The following is a 27,667-nucleotide window of genomic DNA, read 5'->3' as shown; positions in this document are numbered from 1 at the left end:
TCTTAAAAAACAGTTGATATGGTACCACACCGGTTCCTGACAGAAGTCAGGCTTCAGAAGGACCTGTACCGGTAATCAGTCTGGTCCTTCGTTCCAAATCATTTAACAGACACGTGTGAAGAGTCCAGAAGTTTTGCATAGATCTTAACACATCAGGCAGGAGGGAAGGAAAAGAAGAAGGGGGATGAAATTCAGATACTTTTCCACTTTAACCACACATTAAGTCTCTGCCTATGTTCAAAGACCTTGTCTGTCCAGGTAACACTTAAGCCAACAGTAAAACAGAGGTGGGTATTCACATCGTCTACTTAAAGTAGCTAACCTCAGGGCCCCAGTTCAAAGCCAGCTCTCCCCAGTCCACCAAGAACAGGGTTCCTTCCTCCAGCTGGCCACTTGAAAGAGAAGGCCCAACCTAGTACTTTCACAGTGACACTCTACAAAGAGTTTGTCTTCTTCTAGAGACTATGAGGGTCCTAATTTAAGCTATGGAAGTTAGACCTGTGGTGATGGTGCCTAATTTTAAGAAATGCACAGCATAATTTGAGGCCATCAGCAATGATTCAGTTGCATGGCCTTTAAGTATTCCTGTTTTCTTCACTTTTTCATGCCTTTATTGTGATTAGGAGAGGTAGGGAGGGGAACAAGGCACAATAAAGGTCAAAAATTAGAAGCAGTACTTGTAAATACAGAATTCTATTTTTCAGTAACTTTACTAAGCTCTCTTCATAAGCTAAGAAGCAATTCAAACTTATTTGCTTGAGCTTCAAAGACGGAAGTCTGACTTGCCACTGAAAAACAAACATGTGCATACACAACTGTTTAGATCTACCAGTAGCCACTGGTACGTACAGATGTTTAAATTTCCTGGAGAAGCAGATGTTAGACAAAAAATAAGAATTACTTGTCATTTAAAACATTCAGTGTTTCATTGATTAGTTACATTAAAGTAGATGAGCAGACCTGCCCAATAACTTTCTCTTTCTCAAAGAATCTTTGATGAGGTCCTAATATGAAGAATCCTAAAAATGGTGCTCCCAGACTCCGTGTGCGTGGAGACTAAAGCATTGGGGAAAAAAAAAAAAAAAAATCCTCCATGCTATGGATCTGCCCAAGTCAAAAGGGAGCCCTTTAGTATCTTTGTACAGATAAAAACAAATCAGAATCCAAACAGCAGGCCAACTGTAAGTTCACTGTACAAAATACAGTTAGCAAATTCTTAAGAGTAACAAATAAGGTTTTGGCGTGAAGTTCTGTTTTGTTTTGGTGGGTTTTTTTAACTAATAGTGATACATAAATAGGAAAAAATCTCCACATGACTCAGATGACTGACCTATGCAGTTTACAGCAAAATGTTTTGACAAGTAAAATGAAAATAATTCAAGTGGACTGAAACTATACAACTCTGTATGTGTTAGTCATATAAGAAGAGAATGAAAAGTTTTAAACACAGATACACCAAGTGGGATATTTCCAAGACTGTTGGAAAGAGCTATCCCACAAAACTTCCTACATTTCACTAAACAATATAAAAAACTTCCAACTAGAGGGCTGTAGGGCTAGAATTAAGTTGCTACAATCATACCAAAAAGTGTTAAAACATTTAATAGAAGTAGGCAAATACTACATTTATTATGATGTATACATTTTAGTATGTATATTGTTATAATTTTATTTAAATTCACTCAAATACGAGCATCTTTTAAGTAGAAACACTAAAGATAACTCTTGTTCTAAAGAGAAAAATGTTGCATTATTAAATCTTGAAAATATGTAAGGTTATAGAAACCAGTATCATATTCATAAAATTTCTCTCTGGTAACAGGACCTGCAGAAGTAGGTTTTAGACCATTCTAATAATTCAGCCCTTGCTTTTACTAAGAATACACAAATTGAAACATGAAAAAGAAGAAAATAAAACAATTAAGGGGAGAGGGAGGCAACAGAAAAACACTCTAGAGATGGCACCATCTCTGAATAATTATTTAAAAAAAAAAAGCAGATACAGAAGGATACATACTTCACATTACATTGAATTTCCCATAGTTGTCAACTACATTAAACAAAGATTACACACTCATGTCAAAAAAAAACCAAAAACAGCCAACCACTCTTTAACGTCAGCATTTGATTTCTCCGGAAAGAAGGAAGGGAGAGAAAGGAGGCATGGGGAGAAGAGGAAGTTAAGCATTAAGTTACAAACTATGCTGTCCTTTCCCCCTGTGTAATAATTAAATATTAAAGTCACAGTCTAGCAAATGCAAAATTTATTTCAACTGTACATAACAGATGTCCTTTTTATATAAAACAAAACACTTAATCGATATATGCAACCACAAACAATATGCATACTGTACAGTACAATGCAACACTCAGATATACATCCATTTTGTATTTTCAAAAGGCAGTCACCTACTAGAGATGGCTTCTCCCATTCACAAATGAAGTGCACAATATATATTATTTTTTCTATGTTTACGTCACTATATACACATTACTGTGTTTTGGCAAGATTTTGCAAAACATCCAATTAATACTGGTTGGTTTCAACTTATGGCAAATACTAATTTATGGAAACACTGCATAAGCCATGTGAAGAGGGGCTGACAATGGCTTGAACCTACCTTCCAATTCAGATTATCCATCCTTCCAGTGTATTTGTAACTGTACACATATAATTTACAGAATTGCATAAACATAAGGTACTATTATTACCATAACTAAAGTTCCACAAAAATAGAAACACTGAACCTTTGGACTGAATACCACCATTTCCACATTCGCTTTTTTTTTTTTGCCTTTTTTTTTTTTTTTAAGCATTTTGCATTAGTGCTCCTGATCAGTTCACAATAGCTTATGGCCTGTAACACTGAAGACACAGAATGATTTTAAATGTGTAGTGAAGTTAATATGAGGATACAAAAGATGAGAGATCCTAATTATGGTAATAGTTAATGATTTAAATGCTACAATAATTAATGGTGGTAAACTGTCAAAGCTTTGGTGCATAGAAAGTCAGTAAAATCTTCGGATCCGGATAACAAAACATTCTGTGTGATAAGGAAAGTTCAAGTGCAACAACTGTATTACAAACTCATATTTACACTATATAACATGAAACAGACAAAGGAATTATTGTTTATCCAATGCAGAAAACATTGTTTAACTAGAACACCACAGCTTTAGAAACGGAAAAAAAAAAAAAAAAAACAACCCACAACAATCCATACTTTCCATACATGTTAAAAAAACCCAAAAACTGACTGAAAGTAAGAGGGGAGTGAAGTGGGTTACAAATGCGCTGTGGAATGGTATGGAGCACACATACTTATTTCTCTAAGCAACACTCCTCCACTTTGAAAGAAGTTCAACATACACAAGTTCCCGGTCATTAGGTAAATATATGAGTAGTAGTAAAACGTACCCCTGAAAACCCTCCTCAGTAAGCACTGCTGCTTCTGTTAGTCACATCTTTGAATGCCAACAACAGTGAGAGAGGATAAAGCAGGTGCTCGAACAAGACTGAATGCAAATCTGCACATGTGAACTGCTTTGAAACAGCTTCTCCACATTGACCACCTTCTGGAATCATGCATGTCTAGCAATTACTAACTTTCTGATCATGTAACGTGCAGAAAGGTATTGATTATCTTTTAGACAGGGTGATCAAGTTCCCAGGCGGCAGTTAATTGCATCACAGTTACTCTGAACTTGTTCATAGTGTAATACCTGAACACTAGATAACACACTTACTTGAGAAGGGGTAAGCAAATTGCATTTGGGGACTCTGGTGAAAATTAGAACTGTTTCTGTCCTTTCATCACATGCTTTTCACATGAAGATTTAGAAAACATCTCATTTTTGGTTTGATGCCAATTACATTATCCACAAGACAGAACACACACACACACTTCACCCCAGCAGTGCCCCAGGTGCAGGTTCGAGACCTTCAGCTGTGCACAGCATGTCACAGTTCTCTGAAAAGCCAACATGACCGTAAGTGAAGAGCTGCTGCTGAAAACAAACCTGCTTGTGAGAGAAGTTACAGGACACAATAAAATCCATCACGGACATGCTCCAAACAGTACAACCAGAAAGCCAAGCATTCTATTATTCAGAACTTCAAACAAGCCAACGTTTATCGCAGTTGTACCTAGAGTTTCAGTTGCTGAACACTCGATCCTCCATCAGGGGAACCATTTTCGTCCCATCTTTTCAAGAAGAATGGTCAATTGAGAGTTGACAACTGTGCATTTTAACAGGCAAGTAAACATCTAGACCCTGCTTTCTGCCACACTACTGCATACAGTAAAGTGACAGTATGACCATAGGTAACATGAAATTACCAAAACACTGCATGTAATGAGCATGGACTGCTGGGTTTTCATGACAACTGCCAGACTGGGGTGGGGGGAGAGCAGTGCGGCCCTTGTATAAACGTTTAAGCAATGAAGAAAAGACAGCAGTATAAAACCAGAATTTTTTATGGATTAGCAAATGCTCTTCCAACAAATGGGCCAGACACATGAACAGCTGAATGATTTTACAGCTCTTGTACTGCTTATTTTTAAGCTGCATTTTTCTTACTCTACCACCTTTGTATTTCGTTAGTAACACGTAGAAAATCCAACCACTACCACTACGGTATTTCCATATCGCTGGCACTCAGCTCACAAACCAGTATGGTTTCAGTACAAAATACAAAAATGTGCTGTATCCAAAATAAAGAAGAAAGGACCTGTTGCTACACTGACCAAGTAAAAAAAAAAAAAAAAAAAAAAAGACCATTCAGAGCTACAAATTAACATGTCAGTTAAAAAAACCCTCGAGAAATATCATCCTTAACAGGATATACACTTTTTAGAATGACTTATTTGTATGTGTATTGAATTGGCAATAGAGCCTTCCACCAGGTATAACTGAAGTTTCAGAAGCTCCCTCAGAAGTTGTTAAAATATCACATTAAAGAGACAAGGAACAGCAAGAAAACATCTAAGAAAAGCAGGCTGTGATACAACAAGCATTTGTTAAGAAAAAGCTCAGAAGTGCATTAGTTCTGGTGAGAGATATATGAGCAACAGCTCTTACGAGATGTAGACCCCATTCTGTAACTATGGGCTGTCCATATACTGTCATAGTCAGAGTCTTCTGAGAGGTCTGAAGGCTCCAAACGAGAAAGACTACTGCGACGACCCAAGGAGTCTAGACTTGATTGGTCATCATCAGCCAAGACGTGATTATGCATCAGGTCAGTGCCTTGCCATGCTAAGGATGTATAGGTGAAATGAAATGGTGGATGTGGATAGGCAGAGGTGGGATGAGGAGGAGAACGTAAGGAATAGCCACAACCAAACACATGAAATAAAAGCAAAAAGGTGATGGGAAGAGAAGGAAAAGAGAAAATATTGTTAAAAAGGCACCAACGTTTTTTCTTTTTTCTTTTTCTGTTTTTTGTTTGTTTGTTTGTTTTCTTTTAAATTTGTTTGGGGTTTAGGTATAAATTACACTCAGCATATAATAATGATTGAACTGTTACAATACAATTTTTGAAGTGGTTTTTAAACTTCTAAGCAGCCCCAGCTGAGAATTTTGAATAACCAAAATCTTGTTTGAAAGTAAGATTTTTTTGGAAGAGGGAGTTAAGGTTCTTTTGAAGTACAGAGTCAGTTCTGGTCTGAGGGGATTTCACTGGGGACAGAGCAATAAACACGGTAAGCCAGCACGACCCAGCACTGGTGTGAAAAGCAACGGCCCCTTCCCCATCACACATCTGTACCTCCATCCTTTCCCTCTCTTGCAATGACACAGTCATTTGTACAGCTGCTTGGTGAGCCAGGTCAGGGAACAGTTTCCAGATGAAAACTAACCCTACAGAAGGTTCTTTTTTAAGCAGGTAATTCCCCCACCAGCTCACAACACAGCCACAGAAGTGCTTGTGTCACCACTGTAAAGAGGAAAATGCAAGGGGAAAAGCAAAGGTTCTCATGCAGAGCAGGGCTGCTGACTTTCTAAATCAGCAGCAGTATTTTGCACTTACTTAAGGGCACTGTCAAAGTACAGCTTTTCTGTGCCTGTACCCCTTGTTACTTGTTTAACCACATAGTAAATTAACTCACAGAAAAACGGGGCCAGGAGGCTAAAAGCAACACAGCCTGGTCCATTCCAACCACTCACACACCTCTTCCTACACACCTCCGTCTGAATCTGTCTTCCCAGCTCAATGCTTTTAGATGCCTAGGGTAGTTCGTCAAACAAAGCTAAGGACACTTTTTTGGTTTTGTTTTTGTTTTTTTCTTAACAGCCTGGCAATATCCAAGGACTGAAACCATGTACATGGCCATGCTATGAGCCACCATACACATGATATGGCAAAAGACTTTTAAGTCTTCATTTGGAGCAGAAATGCAAAATAAACTCAGTATATAAGAAGCAGGAGAAAGTGAAACTCTGTTCTTCAATTTGCATCTGTCTCCTCAAATTAAATCCCACATCTTCCCCACCCAAGCAACTGAAAGAGGCTGCTCTGCTACCTCTAATGCCCCTCCCTACCAGTCTGCACTGGTGACAGCGCCCTGCTGAATTGACGTTGCCAAAAGCAGCACTATTTGGGCTTCGCATTAAGGTGCAAGTAGGAGAATTGCCAAATGAGTGCTGTGAGGGACACACAAAATACTAACATGGAGGTAAGAAAGGAGTATGTATAAAAAGGGGCGTACTTCACAGATGACAGGCAACTCTTCCATTCTATTCTTCTACACTGACTACTGCTCCCACAGAAGCAATTCCAGCATGACTGGGTTTTTTGCCCATTTCCAATTCCAGTCTACAAATGGACCTTCTGAAACCTTAAGTCTTAGATGACAACGCTATTCTTTCCAAACAAAGCAGCTGAGTGCTTAATCAATAAAAAAAAAATTGTTTCTTGCTGCAATTAAGAGCAAATAAAAGCTGCTGACTTCTGATGTAAGCAATGATACCCACAGCCCTATGTATATTTCTTAAATATACATAGTAAGGGAAAAAATAGGCAAAAAAGCAAAAAAAAAAATCTGCACACACACACGCTACTGTGCAAGTGCAAATGTTCCCCCAACCATTTCTTGTTACGTTATCCTTGGAAATCAACACATCACAGTCAAGGCATTTAAACAGCAATCATCTCCTTTAATTTTGTTGGAACAACAGTATTTCTTCAAAATTTTGAACACATTTGTTCCCTTTTATCCAATTAAACACACTATTGTAATAATGACTGTAGGGCTACAAAATAGATTAGTATTAATAAAAAAATTAAGTAAAAGTAGTAATTTTATCATCTTGGAGATCTACAGTTCATCAAGACAAAAAAATTAAAATGAAGGTTTTTGCTGTTACTTCCGAAGATTCTACAACCTAATACAAGGGCCTTATTTTAAATCACATACGAAGATAAAGTAGCCGGATTTTTTTTCAAGGTGGTAACAGTAAGTGAACATGTATTACGAAAAATCCATGAACTAAGTCTGCAATTGCATTTTGAGACTTCTCAACTGTCAGCATAAAGTGCTTTTGCTTGGAAGCAAAACAGGCACAGAGCGCTGTGGGTAGCAGTAACAGTGATTAAAACTGCATAAAATTTAAACAGCTTTAGTGGACAAGGAGTAAATTATAACGTCCACTCTTCATTGCTCCTGACAACAGCAAAACCAGCCAAGTACTTCAGGATCATTATACTGTGTTCCAAGGATCCCCGAATCAAATCAGTATTCAACAGTGCAAAAACTGTGCAAATCCAAAACAAACGCAACAGCATTTTCTCCTTCGTTGTGTAAATGGAACACATGCTGGTGGGCTCCCCTGCTTTGCGCATGTTTTACTTACAATACAGAGGAACTCCACACGGCAACCTTGATTTGGATTAAATGAAGTAGGACCCCAGAGGCACGTTACAGGTTTTCAATAAGCTAGGTACTGATCTGAGAAACTAAAAATGGCTTTAAGCAACACACAGATCTGAACAATTCCTCCTGAAATTATGAGATGGGATTAAAATTTGTAATTAATACTGAAAACAACTAGCGGCAATAAAAGAAAATAAATTTCTGTAGGTCTAGATTACTTTTCCATAGTGGAAGTCTTTGTTGAACAGAACAAGATACTCCTCCAAAATTATGCCTACTTCTTCATTCCTCCCCTCTACTTACCAGCTTCTTGAAATTTATCAAAATCATACTGATTAACTTTCATATTCAGTGCAGAAACCTCTCGTTCATTGGTGAAGGTTTTGTGCAATTTTAATCCATGACAAGCAGTCACTTTGGGGGTTTTTTGGTTGGTTGGTTTTTTAAATACTGAAAGAATTGCAGTCTCTAACCATGGTCCTTGATGCTCAATACTTAAACACTCAGCACTGATATTAAGTCACAAATAAGTTATTACTTCTTCCAGGTCCACCTTGCTACTGGTAAAGGCCTGAGAACATACACTTTTTTTTTTTTTGCAAACTATCTAATTCGTGGTTTAGTTAGCCATTTCAGTATTTTCTAACTTACTTGAATTTAGTGTTTGACGTGTTTTGGCACTTGTGCAATATGCTTCAATGACTTTAAGAATTTGAGCATCTTCTTCTAAAGCAGCTGTACCTAGAATCAATGGGAAAAAACAATTTTAAACATGATCACATTTCTTAATACAGAAAAGCCTTTGTAAATCACTGTGTTTCAGTTCAGTCCAAAGTTCAGCATAATCAACCCTTTAAAATTCTCTTAATCATCCCATTAAAAAATAAAAATAATTAAAAAAAATATCAACCTTCAATGAGCAAAAGTAACAGTTAAAAAAAATAAAAAGGCTTTGAAACACTTGGAAAAAAACCCAAGTCAGAGTAATTACCCACACATTCAAGAAATTTTCTGAGCATCTGAAGTTGCACAGAACATGTTTTGAAGTGTGATCACTCTGGTTCTAAACCAAACAGCCCCTAAGCTGAAAAAACCTGCATACTCCAGTTATTATATGCGTATTATTTCATTATCTAATCAGAGAAATCAAGGAACAGAATATTAATTCACAGAAATCTTGAAAGCTTTTTTGAGTTTTCTATCTATCCATCAGATTTACCACTTTCAACAGGACACTACTGAAAATTAAACTCAGGATTAATAGCATAACAATTACGTCAGTACAATTTCAGTCCAGTGTGCAGTAGGAAAGATGTCACTATCACGTAAGTGTTTCTATGAAAAGTGGAGTAATTAAACTTCTCAGACTTTAAAGTAGAAACAGCACTACTTAAAAAAAAAACCAAAACATTCTAACTATTCAAGCTTAACATGGCAACATTTTCCTAAAGGTAATGCTCCACAAGTCTTCTCCTTGGAGAACTCACTAAAAATGCTCTCATATCGTTCACTTGCAACAGAGTGAAGTTCCAATCAAACTGAAATCTAGAGGTACTTCTAATATCAGTTCAGATGGAACCAGGAGTCTACGTGTAGGGCAAGACAACTTGTTGTTTTAAAAACACCTTCCCATTTTCCCCCTTGAAAAGAACTAGGCTTGAAGATTTGCTGCTGTGTGAACTGTCTTCAGCATCAAAATGTAGTATTGTCTGTCAGCCAAGGCATCCTTTGTCACGATCAGCTTGACAAGCTAACTGTTGAAGAAATTATCTTGACCCGACATAGTTTCCCTACAGTTTAAGATATGCAGGTACTCCAAAGTTAAGGTTATTTCTCTTTCACAGCAGGAAAAATAATTGGATTGTGTTGTGGTTAGAACGCAGCACCATATTATCACAGTAGCAGGACAAGTATTTCACTTCTGAAATGAGTATTGTGAGGGCACTCGGCTGAAATACCTTACTTATTTTGGTTTGTGTGTTAGAACACCAACTTGACATAGCAGTTCTCAAAACATAGCCTGTATCTTCTCTGGAATCCCAGGGATTTAAGTAATAAAATCCAAACTGATCTACTGATAAGCTTTAAGTTCGATAGAAGTTCCTCAGTTGAAAACTTTTACAGCTCCAGAAGTTGCAAAAGGTTGAAGAATCACTTACATCTAACAGAAGCTTCTAATTACTGACACAAGGGAGAGGGGTGGGGAGGATGAACACCAAAAATCTGTAAGTATTTCTGTAAATAACCCTCTGACTTAAAGCCACCAAAAATCCCTTTTATTGAAAGTTATCTCCTACATAGAAAATACTGAAAAGTGCTAATTTATTCAGGAGTGGAACAATGTATTTGAAAGCTATAGACTCCCTCCCCCAAAAAAGAACTCTTCTCTCCTCTCACTAAGTGTTCTTTAATAATTCCTAAATCTGCAAGTTGGCAGCTTTACCACTGTCAGTACAACAACTGAATCTCCGTACTCCAACATCTGAAATGATACTGTATTGCACTACTTTCATTTCTCCCAAACAGACACCTTCCTGTAAGGATAAAACTAGAACTCCTGAACTAAAACATCCACTTGCGCATCCATAAACACAGGATCGTTTTACTCACTGCCTTAACCTTTGCTACATGAAATTCACAGCACACTCAGAAGGACCTCCACCTTAGGCAAACTAACAGTGCCCTGATGAAGGGCTTTTTCTCTCCAACCCTACATAAACCAGCGAGAGACAATGTTCACGGTAACACGCTTCGTGCATTGAACGCTCAAGGCACAGTCTCTACCTTAAAAAGCCCACAAGCGAAGGACAGACACAGAGAAACAAAACCTGCAGTAAAAGAATCTGGCCTTCAGCTTAAATACCCTGTCTTTTATTGATAGAAGTAATTGGATTATTCATTCACACGAATTTCTAAGGAAGACTTACAGTGACACTGACAACCAAGTGAATAATGTGTGTGTTTGATAACATTAATGTTCCTTCCACCCTAAATTATCCAAACATCCAGATTTTGACCCTTCTGGTTTTCTATATATTCATCAGTCTCCCTCAGTTCAGCATTGTTCTTCAGACTTCAAGCAGCCTAAAGCTCTGCCATTTATTCGGACACAGACACTAGCAAATGACCTTACTTCTGGGAGATTACAACAGACTGTTGGATCTTAGAAGAGTGACCGTGGAAGCAGCTACTCTTGGACCCAGCAGCAATACCCGGCTTTCCAACACACAGCTCAGCAGAAGCTCCTACCAGGATCAATTTAGGAACACAGCTACTAAGATTCCTGCAGGAGTAGGGTAACATCTTCAAATTGTTTTTTACAGTGGTAAGAGACAGGTTTACCTTACTGAACTTTACATGGCTCTACAGTTAACCTCACTCCCCTCTGTAGCAAACAGATAGGAACAGGCACTTCATGAGCATATGTCGGCTGTAGTCAACAGTAAAGCTCTAGAAAGCAACTCGTGACATAAGCACCTATGACGAATAAACCAAATCATCCTCTGGAGATATGTACCCCCTCTCCCCTGACAGGAGAGGGGACACCAGATGATTTGCTTACAACTGTACATCTAACTTTCACAGAATTTCAACTGATGTTAATTCCAGCCTTTGTATTACGCAGACATTTGTTCAAGTCTCTTACTTTTTCTCAGTGCAAACTCTTCATCTGATGGCTTCCGCTCTGGCTTGCGCTTGGGAAGCAGCTTTTTCATGGTTTTAGGGCTTTTACTGAGATCCTGTGCAGGGAAAATAAAAATAAGAAGAGTAGAGCTTCTCTACTGTATTTCAGAAGTTTAATTTCTAAGATGCATACAGGAGTTACTAACTAAAAATCTTTTAACAGCACCAAAATTCAGTTTGCTAACATGTTTTGGCACATCCGATTTGCCTGAAGTGGCCAATTTCCTCTCTACCCTTCCTCCGACTATACACATACTCAGACATTTTATCTGTTCTATTAACAGAAATATACAGAAAAGCTGCTGCAAAAGCATGCAGTCTGTTTGGGAGCTAGAGCGAAGGGAAGAGGCAGGCATACATTAACACAGGTTTTTTTTTTCCTTAGCTTTTGAAGGGACATCCCATTTCACTTGTCTACTCAGAAGCAGGTAAAAAAGGACCTAACAAGAAAGCTTGGCAGGTAGTATACTCTTCAAAGCCAGAATTTGTAAATGTTTAGGTCTGTTCTTACAAAGCTCTACAGCAAAAAAAAAAAATTAAAAAAAAAACCAAAAACCAGCAACAAATACAGCATTTCTGCTCAAAATGTGGTCATGCTAATTTACAGGAACAATGCTAAGTTACAGGAACAAAAATATACTGGTCTACCCCTTACCTTAAGGATACAAGACATCCTCTATAAAAATAGAGAACGAGAAAGTAAAAAGGTGAATGAGCAGGACAGACCAAAGAAGATGAAGATAGGTTTTGAACATCATTGTACTCTAAACACGGTAAAGATGAAATTTTACCACACTGAAGAATTTAGAGCCCTACACACGAAAGCATGAAAGGAATTTAACTTAAATATAAAAAATGAGCACATAGTACAGCCAAACAGAAGAACCTCTTGTGGCAACTAAGCCTAAATACTAACCTTCCAATTGCAGGTCACCTATCACTTTTTCCCTGTTGTTTATGGGATTTACAAAAGAAAAGAGAAAAAAGTCACACACACACAGCCACCACAAAAAACCACAGCCAAGCCACACTGGGGCACAGCGTTTAGGCTACAGTTTCTAAGAAACTGCAGTTTACATGACTGCAAAATACATTTTTTCTGTCAACATCTCACACTTGCAGAATAAAATGTTCTTAGGCATAACTGCATGATTCTTTCTGGGCCCTGTTGCTTCACACCTAAACTAGTACCATGAGAACGCACAACAAAGACAATGGAACAGTAGATACCACCAAGCCACAGAGCATCAAGTATTCTCCCTGAGTATTAAAAGGCTTCCAACATAAATCTAACATTTTCTTATGACTTACAAAACTATGCAAAATGTAGTTGCAGAACCAAATTAACCTACCACCACCATCTTTTCGTGGTTAAAACCACCACATTTTATTTCTCTTGGAACAGATTCCTTTTTCATACCATATGCTAATTAAAAAAACACAATAGCATCTTAAAATCTAAGGGGTTTTTTTTGCTAATAGTAACATTAGCCAAATTCTTTGGAGTACAAAAACATTACATCTACTTTGACAGTTACCTCCCCCCTGCCAAATATGCTATTGTTACCTAGTAACAGTGGTAAGGAACAAGAGTCAATTATACCACAGCCATTTAGAATGAATTGATACAGAACTTTGAAGCACAGCAGGATCCCTATCCTAGATACTTTGCAGTATGCTTAACAAATAACTTACTTTGCAATAAGCCTGGATGATCAACATAACAAATGAATTGCTAGTTTAAAAAAAAAAAAGTAATTCTTATTTATTAACTAGATAAAGAGTGGAAATAAGCGGAAGCACTGGGGAGAGGTGGGGGAAGCCTCTCCTAACAAGCCTCAGAATTTTCTGAGCTGCAAGACTAAATCCCTGTTTGAAATAAACAGTGTTCACTAGTCCATCACCATTGATTCAGCATTAGCTGTTAAATCATCTTTATATAAAAACACACACAAAATGGTAAAAGGGTGGTGTGTAAATAAAAGTTAAAACTTCCCACTGTAGGCCTGCTACGCAGTCATATCGCTCGGCTGCAGCATCTCACCTCTTTATAACAGAGAGCTGCTGAAGGCCGTAACGGAGGTGCGGGCCGTAAGCAGCTCAGACTCCAAGGCTTGGGGGTTTTCGGGGGTTCCAAAGGTCCCCAGTTTATCGTGGTATGTGGAGTCCCGTGATGTGACGGATGAGGGAGAGTGTGGTATGCAGGAGTCAGTGGTATCGGCTTGCTGTCCGAATGCTTGCTGGAGGGTGTTACTGGATGGGAAGGAAGCTGTCACAGACACAAAGGTGATGGGAAGGGAAAGAAAGCACATTGTCATAACAGAGTCAAAAATATCATCAAGGATCGGTGAAATAATCTCACTCACTCTCTAGTGCTTCTGTTCATTACAGCTGGCCTTTGAAAACTTTTACACTAAATTATTATTTGGAAAAATGGAGCTTAAAACAAATTTTTATATAGTCTGCCACAGAGACAGCATGCACCAAAGGAAGATCAGCTACGAGCAGCCCTGCTCCCACTTCTTTCATATTCAACAACTAAAATGCAGAACCCGAAAGAAAGTCCTTAAGGAAACTCTTTCTCCACAGCTTTTCAAGTACATCAACAATCAAAACCTACTGTTCTAAGAGTACTTAAGACAGTGACTTGAAAAAATAATTAGTTTTCTTTTACCCCATTAACCTATTTATTTCACCAAGTTCTAAGCATTTTATTCTTTGTTCGCACAATGAAAAACAGAATCTTTCAACCATTTAAACTACAGTCTTTAACATTTGGGTTTGTTACTAATGGCTAAAAAAATATGCTTTACATTGTGGTACGTTTGCCAGATATTTATGCCATATATAATTCTGCATACACTGCTCATTCACTTCAGTCCAGAAGCTCTTTCTTACCGTGTGGGACGGCACAGAGTGAGGTTTAATGGTGGGATTCCCAACAGTTGTGACTTTGGTTTGCTTCTGCAGGTGATCCACCCATTCATGCAAATCTTGTTGGTTGTTACAAGACACTAGTATCCTTTCAATCATATTTCCTAGGTGACAGAAGATGTAGGAAACCACAGAAGAACAACTTCAGTCAATCTGATGTGATTGTAACGACACTAATTTCCTAAAACATTATATCCCCTAAGTACTAAGCAAAAATTTTAACCTGTATTTTCAGTACAACATCATCTCACTTTTCCAGGTCGTAACACACATTTCCTCCATGTATTTGTTCTTGTGCTAAGCAGAGGAGTTCTACTTTTTTCTACACCTCTAATAATTAAACACAACCTTTAATGACAAGAAATAGATGTAGGAGACAGGCTCATCTAGTAGCCTTACACTTCTCAGCTTCCCCAGGAATGCCAGCATATAGCCTAAAACGTCATTCTTGAGCCTGTAAGCTACAATATAGGAAAAGTTATCCAATACAGGTCGAACTTCTCTCAGAAAAAGGCATAAAAGTTGGTCTGAATCTAGTCTTAAACCTGAGGCAAAAGTCACTTGGGAAAGTGATCTTAACCAAAGACTACTTTAATTTCTGCAGTTAATTCCATTTTAACCCATCACATTCCTCATCTGAGGGTCAGCTTCATAGCTGTTATCTCAGAGGAACATACACCACCAACAGCCTTTTCCCTCTGCCTCACAGCACTGATGTGCGATACTGCCTGCCACTTGAGAGGGTCAAAACGCAACCTGCTTGAAGGCAGAATTGATCCAGGAAATGAATGAAGGTATGAAGCTTCACCATGTGGACGCTGCTCCCACTGTCTTTTAAATTGCCCAAGGACATAAGGTACATGCTGCAACAAATAACTTGACAGACAGAAATTACCCAAAGTAAGCACAATGGCAACCATCATTAGCCTTAGAGAAGCTAAAGGTCCCTCAGGAAAGAGGTGGACCATTTCTAGAAGACAGCTCTTGCTTAAAAGCTCTTCCAGAGTCTCTGGAATTCCTTTTCTTCCACTGAAGAGCATACTTTGAACTGTTTCATTACAAAGGACCTTCTCCAAGGCTACTGCATCCATTCATTAAAACACAGAAACGCAGGGATTAATCCCATGCAAAGACAGTTTGTTAACTGCTTAAAACAAGAAGTAAAACACAGCTTTCAAGTAAGGCTCCGGGTAGCTGCCTCAGTGAAGTTGCATAATCAAAGGATGGTTGAGGCTGGAAGGGACTCTGTAGGTCATCCCCCCCCTGCTGCTTCAGCACAGACACCTAGAGCTGGTTGCCCTGGACTGTGGCCAGAAAGCTTCTGAGTATCTCCAAGGATGGAGATCTCTCCAGGCAACCTGTGCCTGTGCTTGGTCACCCTCAAAATACAAAAGCTTCTCCCTCTCTTCAGACAGAACATTTGACGTATGAAACAGCATATCCTGGAGTAAGTAGCAAATAAAAATATTTACAGTCAATACCTGATATTTCAAATGCATTTTTATGGTTTTCACTGTCTTCTAGCTTTGTGATAGTCATTCCTGTCGTTGGCAGTTTTCCCTAAAAAACCCAAACAAACAAAAAAAGCAGTAACACAGAAGTTAAATCCAAAACACACAAAAACATTACCAAGTAAAGAATATATAAACTTCAAGCTCTGAACAAAGACATACACAGTTAATTGCCAAACACACACACACACACTGATAGGTTTAAAAACATTTTAAAAACCACACAAACACCTCATAATGGAAGCTTTTAATATGTCCAACTTCTGCAAATGACACCTGTGACTTCAACAAGTCTATCTGATATCTATGCAGGCTATGAAATCCATACAAATGTAACATAGCCTCGGGTTCTTGAAACAGACCTTTCGAGAAATCCATATTACACAGTCAGAGGCATTGATGACTCATCTTTAAGCATGTTTGTTTGCAAACTATTTGATTAACTCTCAAAATAAGGTCTGTGGTACAAGTAGATTTAGAAAGGAAGATTTCACTAAACAAATGCATCAATTATTTACTGAAGATTTATGTCTCTAATAACCCCATTACTAAATTTGCTCACATAAATATTCGGGGAAAAAAAACAAAAGCAGTAAACACACCTTTAAATTTGTAAAGTTTCAGAAGAACTATTAATTTTGCAGATGATAACCTCTCATTTCAAACCCAGCCAAGCTGAAAAAGAATGCCTGTTTAGGATAACTTTTTGACCCTTTAGAAACACAGGAGAGTAAATAAGACTGAATATTGTCAGGATGAAAGGCTTTACCAAAAATGCAACTTTTATTAAAGTTTAAGACAGATCCTGCATTCTCCTGCACAGAAACACTATTTAGCACATGCTGGCAAAAGCACAAATACTATGTACTGTGGAATTCTGGCTCCAATGGAGGGAAAAAGTAAAAAACAGCTTTTTTTTTTTTGTTCTCTTTCCTAATGACTGCAGAATGGACAAAGATTTCTTAGAACCCTGGAAAATAAAAATCACTTGATATTCTGTATGCACAGAGAACGCTCAAGCCCAAGATGCCAAAGAGAAAGGACGAGTTTTCTTGCAACTGCTTCCTCACTGAAGGAAACATGGTGGCGTCGTGCACTACAATGCAGCCTAAAATTCTCTCTTCTGTTTTTCTGGGCTTGCTGCTTCATGAATAACACAGCATACAACCACAACGAACAAGAGGCGCAAGAACTGCTGATGTAGGGAATATGGGGATACACCATGTAAAGGACTGGTGACAGAGAACAACGATCACCTGAACCACGTGGAGAGAAAAAATTCAAAGTCAGCGAAACACAGAGAAAATGGAAGTGAACTCGTGAATCATTTACATTCCCCTTCTTTCAAGAAGCAACTGTGAAGCTCTCCTGTGAAGCATGGTCTGTGCCGCTTGTGACTTCACTTTACCACTGCTAAAAGTTCTCCCCATCAGCTCACGTGGCAGATATCACCACTAACAACCAGAAAATCTGAATCTGCTGCTAATTGCAATATTCAGAAATACAGGGAGGGTGTAAAGTAGGATGCTGCCTCCAGTGGCATAATTTCCCTGGGAATGACTGAGGGAGCTGCATCATCTTCTGTCCATATCCATCCCGGTTCTAAGACAAGAACCTCAGAAGAAAAGTCCAGGCAGTCCACGTTGTGCAATCCAGACACGACTCTGAGCCACTGTCTCAGATGCAAACAAGGCTGAAATAATTTTACCTTGCTGTGAATATGTAGTCACTAAAATCCAAGAAGTTCTCAGTGTTGGGGGGGGGGGGGGGTGGTGGGGTGGGGTGTGTGTGCAAAATCACACGAGAGGTTATGAGGAAATTAAGTTTTGCATTCAACAGAAGGTTGGACGTCAAAGACTAAGAAAGGGCAGCGGCCATACTGAATAGAAACCCAAGACAAAAGCACAGAAAATTGCTTATTTACTGAACAATGCTGTGCACCTGGGGGACAGGGTGGGAGGGAGGAGGAAGAAATACAAGCGATGTACAACGGAAGAGCAAAATAAAGCCTGACAAATTGTTTAATTTCATATTGTTTGTTTGTTAACACACTAAATTTCCAGTCAGTTGCCTCTGTAACCAGTACACAAGAATCTACCTTCATCAGAAATTCTGGATATGTCACTTGGAATACAGAGCTCACCTGCCTTTTTCCAGTATCTTTTTCCATCAATATTGGGATGAAGCAGTGGCCAAAAATTCTGAAGAGCGGCACAAAGCCAACAGAAACTTGACTGTCCACTTGAATCACCTAATGCAACACCATCTCTGACAAAGCCAGCTACTACCATGGCCGGTAAGGTATGAATCCAAACATGAATTTTGGAATGTAACTGCTCTTAATTTAAAAAAAAAATTGTGACCAGATGTGGTTGGTCACACAGAAACTCTGAATGACTGAGGTTCAGCATTCCTTCAATACAGGTGAATCACTGCTCAGGAGACAGGAACAAACTGTGTGAGAGCCTGATTTACAGAAGTACTTACAGCAAGTGAAATCTCTGGCTTCTTTTAGAACTTTGTTACAGTTTTTCCCTTGCTTTTGGTGTTTTACTGTGATGCCTGGGAAACCACATAGCAATACCTGAAGAACATTTATAACGATTTCAGGAAGTCACGGACTCTGCATTTGCTTTAACTTCAGCTCTCGGGGGTCTTTGGAACTACACACCCAAAATGCAAGTGCTTCTGCAAAACATGTCCTAGAGCTACAGGGGAGCCAACCCCGTCAGCACTGATCCTCCTGCACTATAGACGAGTTGCTCTGTTTCTGTAGTGGGGCAACAGGCACAAATATTCAGCTAGGAAACTTAGTAGAGAGCTCAAAGACTGCGTCCACCAGCAGTGAGCAGAGCATTTGTGAAGTAGAACACCTGGTGCTAAGGACCTGAAGGCCACATTGTGGGCGTTTCGGGTGGGGGCACACTGGGCTAGCTCCAGGCTGGGGCCAGGAACTGAATGTCAGTCGATGTACTTGATCTGTTCCAGTAGCTGTAGTGGATCAAGTGCACTTTTGGAGTGTGCCTTCCAGTTCAACTTCATCCAGAGGGAATCTATTCTGTGAGCCCTGAAACAACTTCTACATTGTGACTCAAAGACCATTAAACACAAAAACCCACGAGATTAATTTCAAAAGTCCTCTTCCAAGTCAAAAGATAAAACACTAACGTAGATGTGCCAAGACAGACTAACTCACATCAATGAAAATTTAAGAGTCCTGTGTAATTTTGGTAAGACTCGAGCCGCAAAGAGCCCTAACAAACTAGTACCAGCACTGTCTTCCTACGAAGATCTAAAAAGCTACCGATACTTCCTCTCATTAGCTACTACTAACAGGGTAAAAAACCCCTCTTGCTGACAGTCACAGCTGCAAAAAAATCAAACCCTGGGCTTCTAGCCCAGATGTTTATAAAACAGATGACCAGTTCTTATTGCAGAAATTACCTTTTACCTTTATAAACACAGAAGAATTTTAATAATCCTTCCAACTTTCCTATGAAATACCATTTGGAAAAAAATGCACTCCAACACATTTATACACATATGTACACGTATTACGTTACCTGATAGATAAACCCACTCATTCTTGGGCTGGCAGACAACATTAGCAAAATGTTAGGGAAGAGAAGAAGATACCTTTCATTCTTTTCCTTATCAAAAAAAAAAGAAAAGCAAAAAGTAAATACAACATCACAAGCCCCCTCCCTCCTTTTTCTGTTTTATACTATTAAAAACCACCACCAATGTTCCAACCCCATCATCACTTCACAAATACTCGCTCCTGGCAAAATTAACTCTCCACAGAATTTAACAAAGCAAAAAAAAACACCCCCAAAAAAGCCAGTATTACTAGATTTTCTATTTGAAAAGTGCTAGTAACACATGCCTATATTTCTTCCTGAAGAGTAAACCCTAATATTTTAAAACAGAAATTTTACAGTCTGGGGGAAATACTGACCTTGTTTAACATGATAACAACTGTTTTGCTGATTTCAGCAAAACCAAAATCACACATTGGATATACTTCTTAATATGATTTAGATGGATGCTGTTATGGTAACATCAAGACCATGGTCTCTCAAATTGGAGAGATCAGATTTTTGGATGATGTTGGATTATGCCCCAAAGTAGAAAAAGAATATAAAAGAAAAGTAATAATGCTTAAATTTGCAACAAAAACATTCATTACTTTGTTCTGGTTTTAATTTGCTGGTTTCACTTATAAAGTTGTCCTTTGTGGTTTTGCTTTGGGACTATTTTTATGGAAGGAGAAGGTTTACTCTTAATCTACTGCTATAGACAAACAATGAAAGAGAAAAGCATTAAGGTATAGCATTTTAATTTTAATGACAAAACAAATATAACTCTTGACAAAGCCACTGCCTCAATTTCAAGCATCTTTGCAAAACAATAGAAGTCTTTACCAAGTTTTAATGGGTTTTTTTTCAGTAAATGTTTACAAATGTCTATCACTTTAAAAAACACAAACCCAAAACCAACTGCTTTTGTATAAGTGAAGCTGTTCTATATTTAGTCAAAAAGCTCTAACGCTATGCAGAAACTTCTCAAAGTCCATTGCATTTGACATTTTAGCTCATGAGGAGAGTGGGGGGTGGTGTGGCATTTTGTTTTGTTTTTAAGACTACAAGAGGCATGACTGCAGACGAGGCACCCTCAGCTCTACTGAATGTTATTTATTCGTTTATTTAAACACCTAACAAAATACCCGAGAGAAAAATATCAGGTGACCAATTTTTAAATATTCGGTTGCATAAACACTTTTCTCTTTCTTCATATTTATAAACACCTTTGTTCTAAGGGAGAAAACCGACTGAATGAGGTTGCAATTCAAAAGCCCCCACCAGGTTGAAAGCTCCACTGATTTTACAGTGAAACAACTTACAGTAAAAACATGTCAGTAATCTGTAACATTTCCTTTCTGTTAGCACTTGCTTCTAAGATTATTTTAACATAATTTCTGGTAGGACAATCTTTTCTTTCTGTCTTGTGTGTTTGGTTTGTTTTTAAAAAAAATCACCCCAGACTTTGCAGTGTCACCTTCAAATTTCTAATGTCTCTTCTTATTCTGTTTCTGCAAAACCACTTGGTTCTCAAGCTTGTACTTCAAAATTTACTACTCGAGCAAAGCGCCCAAAACAGCAAGGAAAAAGTATGTCTCGGACACCTTACAATACAAAACTTGGAAGTTTTTGTTAGCTTAAAACACACGGAAGTAACTGTTGTGCAAAATGATCCTGTAACACAAACTAGACATGGAAAATCCTGTTCAATAATGCACTTAAAAATAGTCCTGCAAAATCATCTTACAATGTTTATAACTGTTACATTTGGTTATGTTTTGGCAAATGTTACAGATGAGACCATTCACCTTCAAGGAAATTTATTTCAGGTTTTGTAATAAAAGCCTTAAATCAGTAGAGAAAGATTTTAGTCTAGGCTAGTACCTCTGAAGTATTCCGTTAATTTCGGCTGCATAACGATTATAATTAATTTTATTCAAAATGGAAAGCAAGACCAACAGTAAAGATGAGAAGGACATTACCTCACTTCCAGCACACTGAATCATGACCTGGGACATGTAAATCACATTGCCAAGCGTTTTAATATCCTCTCCCTCCCAACAACGGATAGCTTCTGTCAGTATTTGCAGTTCAAGTTCTTTCCGTTTCCGTACTTCTTGACATTGTGCCTAACAAATACGGGGAAAAATACCATCTCTATCAACTCTATCAATGTGGAGCAGGTTAAGGGTAGAAATACCACTACAGGTGTATTTACTGTTGTGCTTGTAGTAGACAGAAGACAGCAACTAACTTACAAGCATTTTCATTTAGATGATTATTACCAATATTTCTAATAAAACTAGTTTTGCTAACTTCAATATTATTACTTTTCCTTTCAATACACTGACTCAATTACCGTTCCAAAGTCATAGTCATAGCTCTGTTTCTCAAATTTCTCCTTTCTTTATGTTTTAAACTTTTGTGCTTCCAAACAAAAACGGCTAGGCTCAGCAGAAAAGTGTAACAGCTGTCACAAATACACATGATTATACAACAAAGCATCTTTCTTTAGAAAAAAAGAGCCATGTAAATGGTGCAAACTATGAGTTTGTATAACCTTGTGTTCCTATTTTTATTAAGTGTCCTGCTCTGCTAGCTGTACCCATGTTCATTTGCATTTTTCTCAACAAGAATTGTTTCCTCTTGTTTGTAAAGCACCCCACAGAATGGGATCTCTTCTGAACAGGTAACAGTAAATTCCTGCTTTAAAACACAGAAATTGTGAGGTTACCATCAGCACACACTCCTAACAGGGAGCACAAAACTTTACATTTATTACAACTGAGACTGCATTAAGTAGATGCTTGTTGCAGCTGAGGTGTGCTTTTTTTTTAAGACAGGAACAGACAGCTCATCTGTTCAAATTAGCCTTCCTGAATTTTCATATCTTCTGAACTTCACTAGCACTTTCCCCTTCATCCTCTCTCCTTCAACTCCAACAACATTCCCCTAGAAGGAATGCCCTTTAGAAGATACTCAGAAAATGTACTCAACTGTCGTAAAGAAGCCCTTCTTCAGGACTCTAGTTATGCTAGCACTAGTAGAAAGAGAGACAAAGCATAAGCAAGAGGGCAGACCAGAAGGTGCAGAATGCTTTGCGTGGCTCTTACATCAATAGTCTATTTGCTAAACTCCCCAGCAAATTACCATCCTTAGCTCTGCCCACAAATGGCATCAATTTGCAGGCTTCCAAAAATTTCTCATACAAACATTTACCAAAAAGCTTCACTCTTTTAAGGCAAAGAAGGGGATGAAATTAGAAAACATTCTACTTAAAATATACCATCTATTTTTTATCACTCTTACAGAAAGGTTTTTGAAGGCAGTCATGGATTTTTGAATATCTGGACGATCCGGATGATAATCCTAAAAGTAACGGAGAAAACATACATAAAAACTTTAGCTCTAGTAAAATGAATTTAAAAGTTTTAGAGGCTTCACTAAAAACAAATAAACAATTCTGTAAAATAGAAGTTGTAGTCCTATCTGCTCTCTTTCCACAGCCGCCTTATTTTATCAAACACTGGTGGTCTCGCTTGAAGTAAAAATGAAGAGGCACTTTGTAACATTCCTACTCATGCTCAAAATAGAGCCAAGGACGTTTTACAAGACCTAGTGGATAAGAGATTTCAAAATCATAACAGGAAAGTGTTTTGCTTTAAAGAGTTTTATTTGGCATGTCAGCTTTGTCACAAACTAGATTCCTTACAGACTGGTATGTTCTGCTGTCACTGACTGACAAACCAAATCCTGTGACAAGACAAAGACCGATACGTTTTCTATTTGTCTCCCTCCTTCACATTCCAAAAATCTAACCTATACAGTGCAAAGGTGCGAACAGTAGCTTCCCAAACATCTTCCCATATTAAAAAGGTAATTTTTGGACAGTGTTCAGTACCAGTCAAGGGGACTATTTTGGTGGCATGTTCTACACGCTGAGGTCCTAAGATGAGAAGCAGCACTTCTTCTACAAGCCTCAAGTACTATGCAGAAGAGACAGTCAATGTCAAGTCAACTGAAGAACCTGCAAGACTGCTCTAGGAGTGAAGATTAGCTTCTCTGGCTAGTTTTCCTTTAAACGCTTAGCTTTTACAGGAAGTTTTAAACCATTGCAGCCCATAGTTTAGAAGGCTGACGGAAGCGCAAATAAACGTAATTTGGGGTCCCATCACGTTTGACATGTACCTTTAAAATAATTGTTGTCAAATCATCATTAAGCTGGAACATAAATGCTGATAAGATATACCTCCATGTGCCTTTCAAGTTCTTTGAGTAACGTGGGGTATTTATCCAGACGCATAAAAGGTTTGCTGAGGCCCGTGGTCAGTACAAGGATCCCAGGGCTGTTGGCACCTTTCATCTCCATGAATTCTCCTAGCTCCTCACTGTGTACACAAGATATTTAAGCAAATTAAAATCAAGTCACCAAGACAATTAAAATTACATCGGATTCTTCACTTCAGTCTTTCATCCGCAATAAATTCTGCCAATAACATACAGGAACAGACATTTGCAGATTTAGGGTCCATCCAGGGAACAACAGGCATAGGCATTCTAGGCAACTGATGCTCAGGAGACAGTTCCTAAATGCTACCACATCCAAGCAACAATTACAGAATAAAGCCATTTGTGCTACATTTTATTCCTCAGTTTTTATTTTATTTTTGTATTTATTCTAGTAAAATGACATCTGACCTTAAAGGTGGTTTACACAGGTAATACACAAGCATAAATGAGTCAATGGCTTCATACTTAACAAGGCATCAATACTTTTAAGGTGTCAGACACTAAGAGGAAGACACAGAATGGTTTAGAACCTTTTTTTTTCCTCTCACACTTACATACTCAATGACCTCACTTCACACACCCAAGGCATTACTGCAAAATGACCAACTAATTCACAGCCATACAAGTAGATTGTAGTAGAAATAACTTCTGTGCTATCTATTCTCAAAGGAATTAAGAGTTTCACTGAGGGCATTCTTACACAACACACTCATTTTGACAGCAAAGCTGCTGTAAGAAATCCATGCTTTCCCAGCACCATGAACTGCTACTTCCCCTATCCAGGTGTTTTTTTCAAATTTTAATAATTTCCAAGAACCAGCCCGGCCTCTCAACTTTTTACATTAACTCAGTTTAAAAAGCAGCACATCCTAGGAATTTCAGCTCACTTTGCTATCAAGAAAACTTAAAATAGCTACATCTTCTGCTTTCTTACAAAGCAAAGCTTTCAGAGGATTATGGTGGAGGACAAGCTTTTCAAGAGCCCTTTCTGTGGGGAAAGGAAGGTATGACAGCGCCTGGGCTGATTTCCAGGCTTCAGAAAATACAAGTTGCAGAAAAACACAGGATTCTAAAGACAAAATCTAAGTAAAGGAAATCCAGAAAGGCCCTTATTAAAAAGATAACATTTTCTTGCATTCAAGCTGTGTCATTCTAGACGTCTGCAGATGGGGTTGCTCATGTCTTGAGCCCTCGTTATAGTAAATTACCTAGTTCTTCGAAAAGCTCACAACAAAAAACCCCACTATTCTTATGTGACAGTCAAGTAAATTCTACTCTAAGATATCCTGAAAGTCCTTATTTTCTACTGAATAACAGTATTACACCCCCGTAAGTCTACTTAACAAAATTTTTCCCCTCCCTGGTTACTGGCATAGGCTCATTTTTAAAAGGAAGTCAATAGCCAGCTACCAGATTCAGTACTTTTAGGAAGTGTAAAAACAGTGTCAAATATTGAACCACAATAAAGGAGGAACACTTATACATTATGGTACATTATGGCCACATTAACAAAACAGGAAGGGCAAGGACGTCCAAACCTAGGACAAGTGTTTCCATGCAGAAGTGAAAGCAAATCTTGATCTGCTCAATTTCTCTAGGAAAAAAAAACACTGATAGGACACTGCCATAATATGCATGCTCAATTATCAGCGAGTCATGCTATACAAAAGCATTACACAGATTAAGACAAAACAGACCTCCCTGCCTCCCCCAAGACAGACAACAGACACACACTCCTTCCCATTTCAGAGCAACTGACACTTTGCTTATTAATGTCATTTGCCCAAATGGACGAAGACAGAAAACAAGAACGTGAACTGTGACCTTCCTATCCCCACGTAAGGGCTTTACCCACCATCCCACCCAGATCTCTGTCCGCCCCACTGCTAAGGCTTCGCCAAAGTTCACGGAAAAGGAAGTACTTTTCCATACAGTTTACTCCAACGTTTACTTGTCTCCAGACAAGTTAATTGGTATTTACTTACACTACCTTGCTTAAATACATCCAGCACGGTTTCTGAACTGTCAGGTCCAACACAACCTTATGCCACCTCTTTCAGAGCACTCCACCCCCACTGTGAGTAGGCCCCGGCACTCCTCCCTGCATGTACTTGGGCAATTTCTGCTGCACTCAACTGCAGAGTCAAGAAAGCGGGTGAGGGGATTTCCCAATACCTGCTTCGCATTTTAAAGAGGCAAAGAGGAGGGCTCGGCACACTTGAGAATGCCCACAGCTCTGTCAGGCAGACCTTGCTACATCCCTCTCAAGCAACATGTATCAGCAACTCCAGGCCTCCTAAAATCAGCCTGTGACATGATCAAGTTTTAGCCAAAACTAAAAACCACTGTAAAACCTCCTACAATATCTTGCATAAAAAACTAGAATAATGCACCACAGATAACCGTGAGTACTCTTCTAGCTTAAATTTAGATTTAAGAAATAAAGCTGGCCAACTCTGCGTACCCACAGCCCGAAGACCCACTTGGCCTTACACTTTCTTAGTCACAGCCCTTACTAACCATAAAATCACACTTTTATATAAATATATATATATTTTCATATAAAATCACAAGCTTCAGAACTTGACAACTGATTCTGGTGGCACCTTGAACATGACAAGGGATTTTCACTCATACTTATGTTCTGGTTTTACAGTGTTACCAGCTACTTGTTCATCAAGGATGCAGGCTAATTCACTGAAACATTAAGCTGCATGGCTATGGTGTGGTGGCAGGTCCTCTCCTCCTGCGTCAGCTAAAAGGGAAGAAGCTGCTTCCATCAAGGTGATGAGGCAGACAAATGAAGGTACGGCACGCAGTTTTCACAGAAAGCTTTATCAAAGTTCACCTGTGAAAGCCGTTCTGTCAGAAGGCACTCAGTGGTTTTAAATTTCAGTTCACTGTATATATATGACACTGATCATGTGTATGCCACTGCGTTTTTTGTTTTATCCATTCGTTCTCCCTGTAAGCACCCTCACCCATGTCAGCATCATAAAGTTTTTTGATTACATATGATACTTGATAAGTTATCTTCCTCTATTTTATTTTAAATGAAAGACATTTGCTGTAAGAACCAACAGCAAGTAACTATTTAAACTCATTCTTAGCATATTGTTTGCTTCAGCCAGACACAGCCTGCTGCCTAACTTTATCAACTATTCCCTTTCACATTATCTTCTAGGCTTCCTCATTTCAGGCAGCACAATCCACACTTGTATCTACGCAGCTTCTCTTTCCGCCCCAACACAGCAGTATGTTCTACAGGACGTGCCAACTGCAAATACCACAGGCCATTCAATTTAACATTGTTCTCAACCGTACTAGTTTTTGCCTTCAGATTGCAAAGAGGCAAAAACCCCCATTCCTAATTATTCTGGCCATTTCCATGCTGCCGGTGCACATAAATGCATTATATAAATGGTATTTGCTGAGCTATCTACTAACACAATGCTTGCGCTTCCCCCCCACCTTTTTTTGTTTTTAAATTTAATGCCTCTACAGTAGGAGGAACGCTGGTTACCATTTCACTCACATTCACATTTCTAATTTTCATTATCACAGTTCCATTTCTTCCGGACTCTGGCATTATGAAATAGATGTGTGAGGAAACAGGAAAAAATTCATTGTAGCCTGAATTAAAAACGACTACTTGGAAACCTGAAATAAAAAATTGATACTATCTTGGTTTTGCTGTCTACTCTGCAATGCCTTTAACTAAACACGCTCTGCAGTTACGCAATGTTGCAGCAGTTTCCAGGCCATTCACTGCTCTTGACAGAAGATACTT

At 38.6% G+C, this 27,667-nt stretch overlaps 1 protein-coding gene across 6 annotated transcripts in view; it reads right to left on the bottom strand.

The window, feature by feature from the left end:
* The window catches only part of ARHGEF7 (Rho guanine nucleotide exchange factor 7), a 125,573-nt gene that overhangs the window by 7,610 nt on the left and 90,296 nt on the right, over window positions 1-27,667 (bottom strand). For 3 of the 6 annotated variants that reach the window (XM_086482093.1, XM_086482095.1, XM_086482094.1), the window contains 10 exons: window positions 23,837-23,975; window positions 22,897-22,956; window positions 21,570-21,716; window positions 19,570-19,656; window positions 15,977-16,055; window positions 14,460-14,599; window positions 13,606-13,830; window positions 11,524-11,617; window positions 8,529-8,618; window positions 5,048-5,262 (listed from right to left, as the gene is read on the bottom strand). In XM_086482093.1, the coding sequence (XP_086338219.1) occupies window positions 5,048-5,262; window positions 8,529-8,618; window positions 11,524-11,617; window positions 13,606-13,830; window positions 14,460-14,599; window positions 15,977-16,055; window positions 19,570-19,656; window positions 21,570-21,716; window positions 22,897-22,956; window positions 23,837-23,975 (1,276 nt within the window). Of the gene's footprint in view, window positions 1-5,047; window positions 5,263-8,528; window positions 8,619-11,523; window positions 11,618-13,605; window positions 13,831-14,459; window positions 14,600-15,976; window positions 16,056-19,569; window positions 19,657-21,569; window positions 21,717-22,896; window positions 22,957-23,836; window positions 23,976-27,667 lie in introns of those variants that run through there. The other 3 variants (XM_086482091.1, XM_086482096.1, XM_086482092.1) reach the window with 2 other exon arrangements.

The sequence above is a fragment of the Leptosomus discolor genome, chromosome 1 (genome assembly GCF_034619465.1).
Source record: "Leptosomus discolor isolate bLepDis1 chromosome 1, bLepDis1.hap2, whole genome shotgun sequence".
Classification (NCBI taxonomy): domain Eukaryota; kingdom Metazoa; phylum Chordata; class Aves; order Leptosomiformes; family Leptosomidae; genus Leptosomus; species Leptosomus discolor.
The sequence above is the reverse complement of the archived record's forward strand: the minus strand, read 5'-3'. Positions and strand labels throughout refer to the sequence as shown.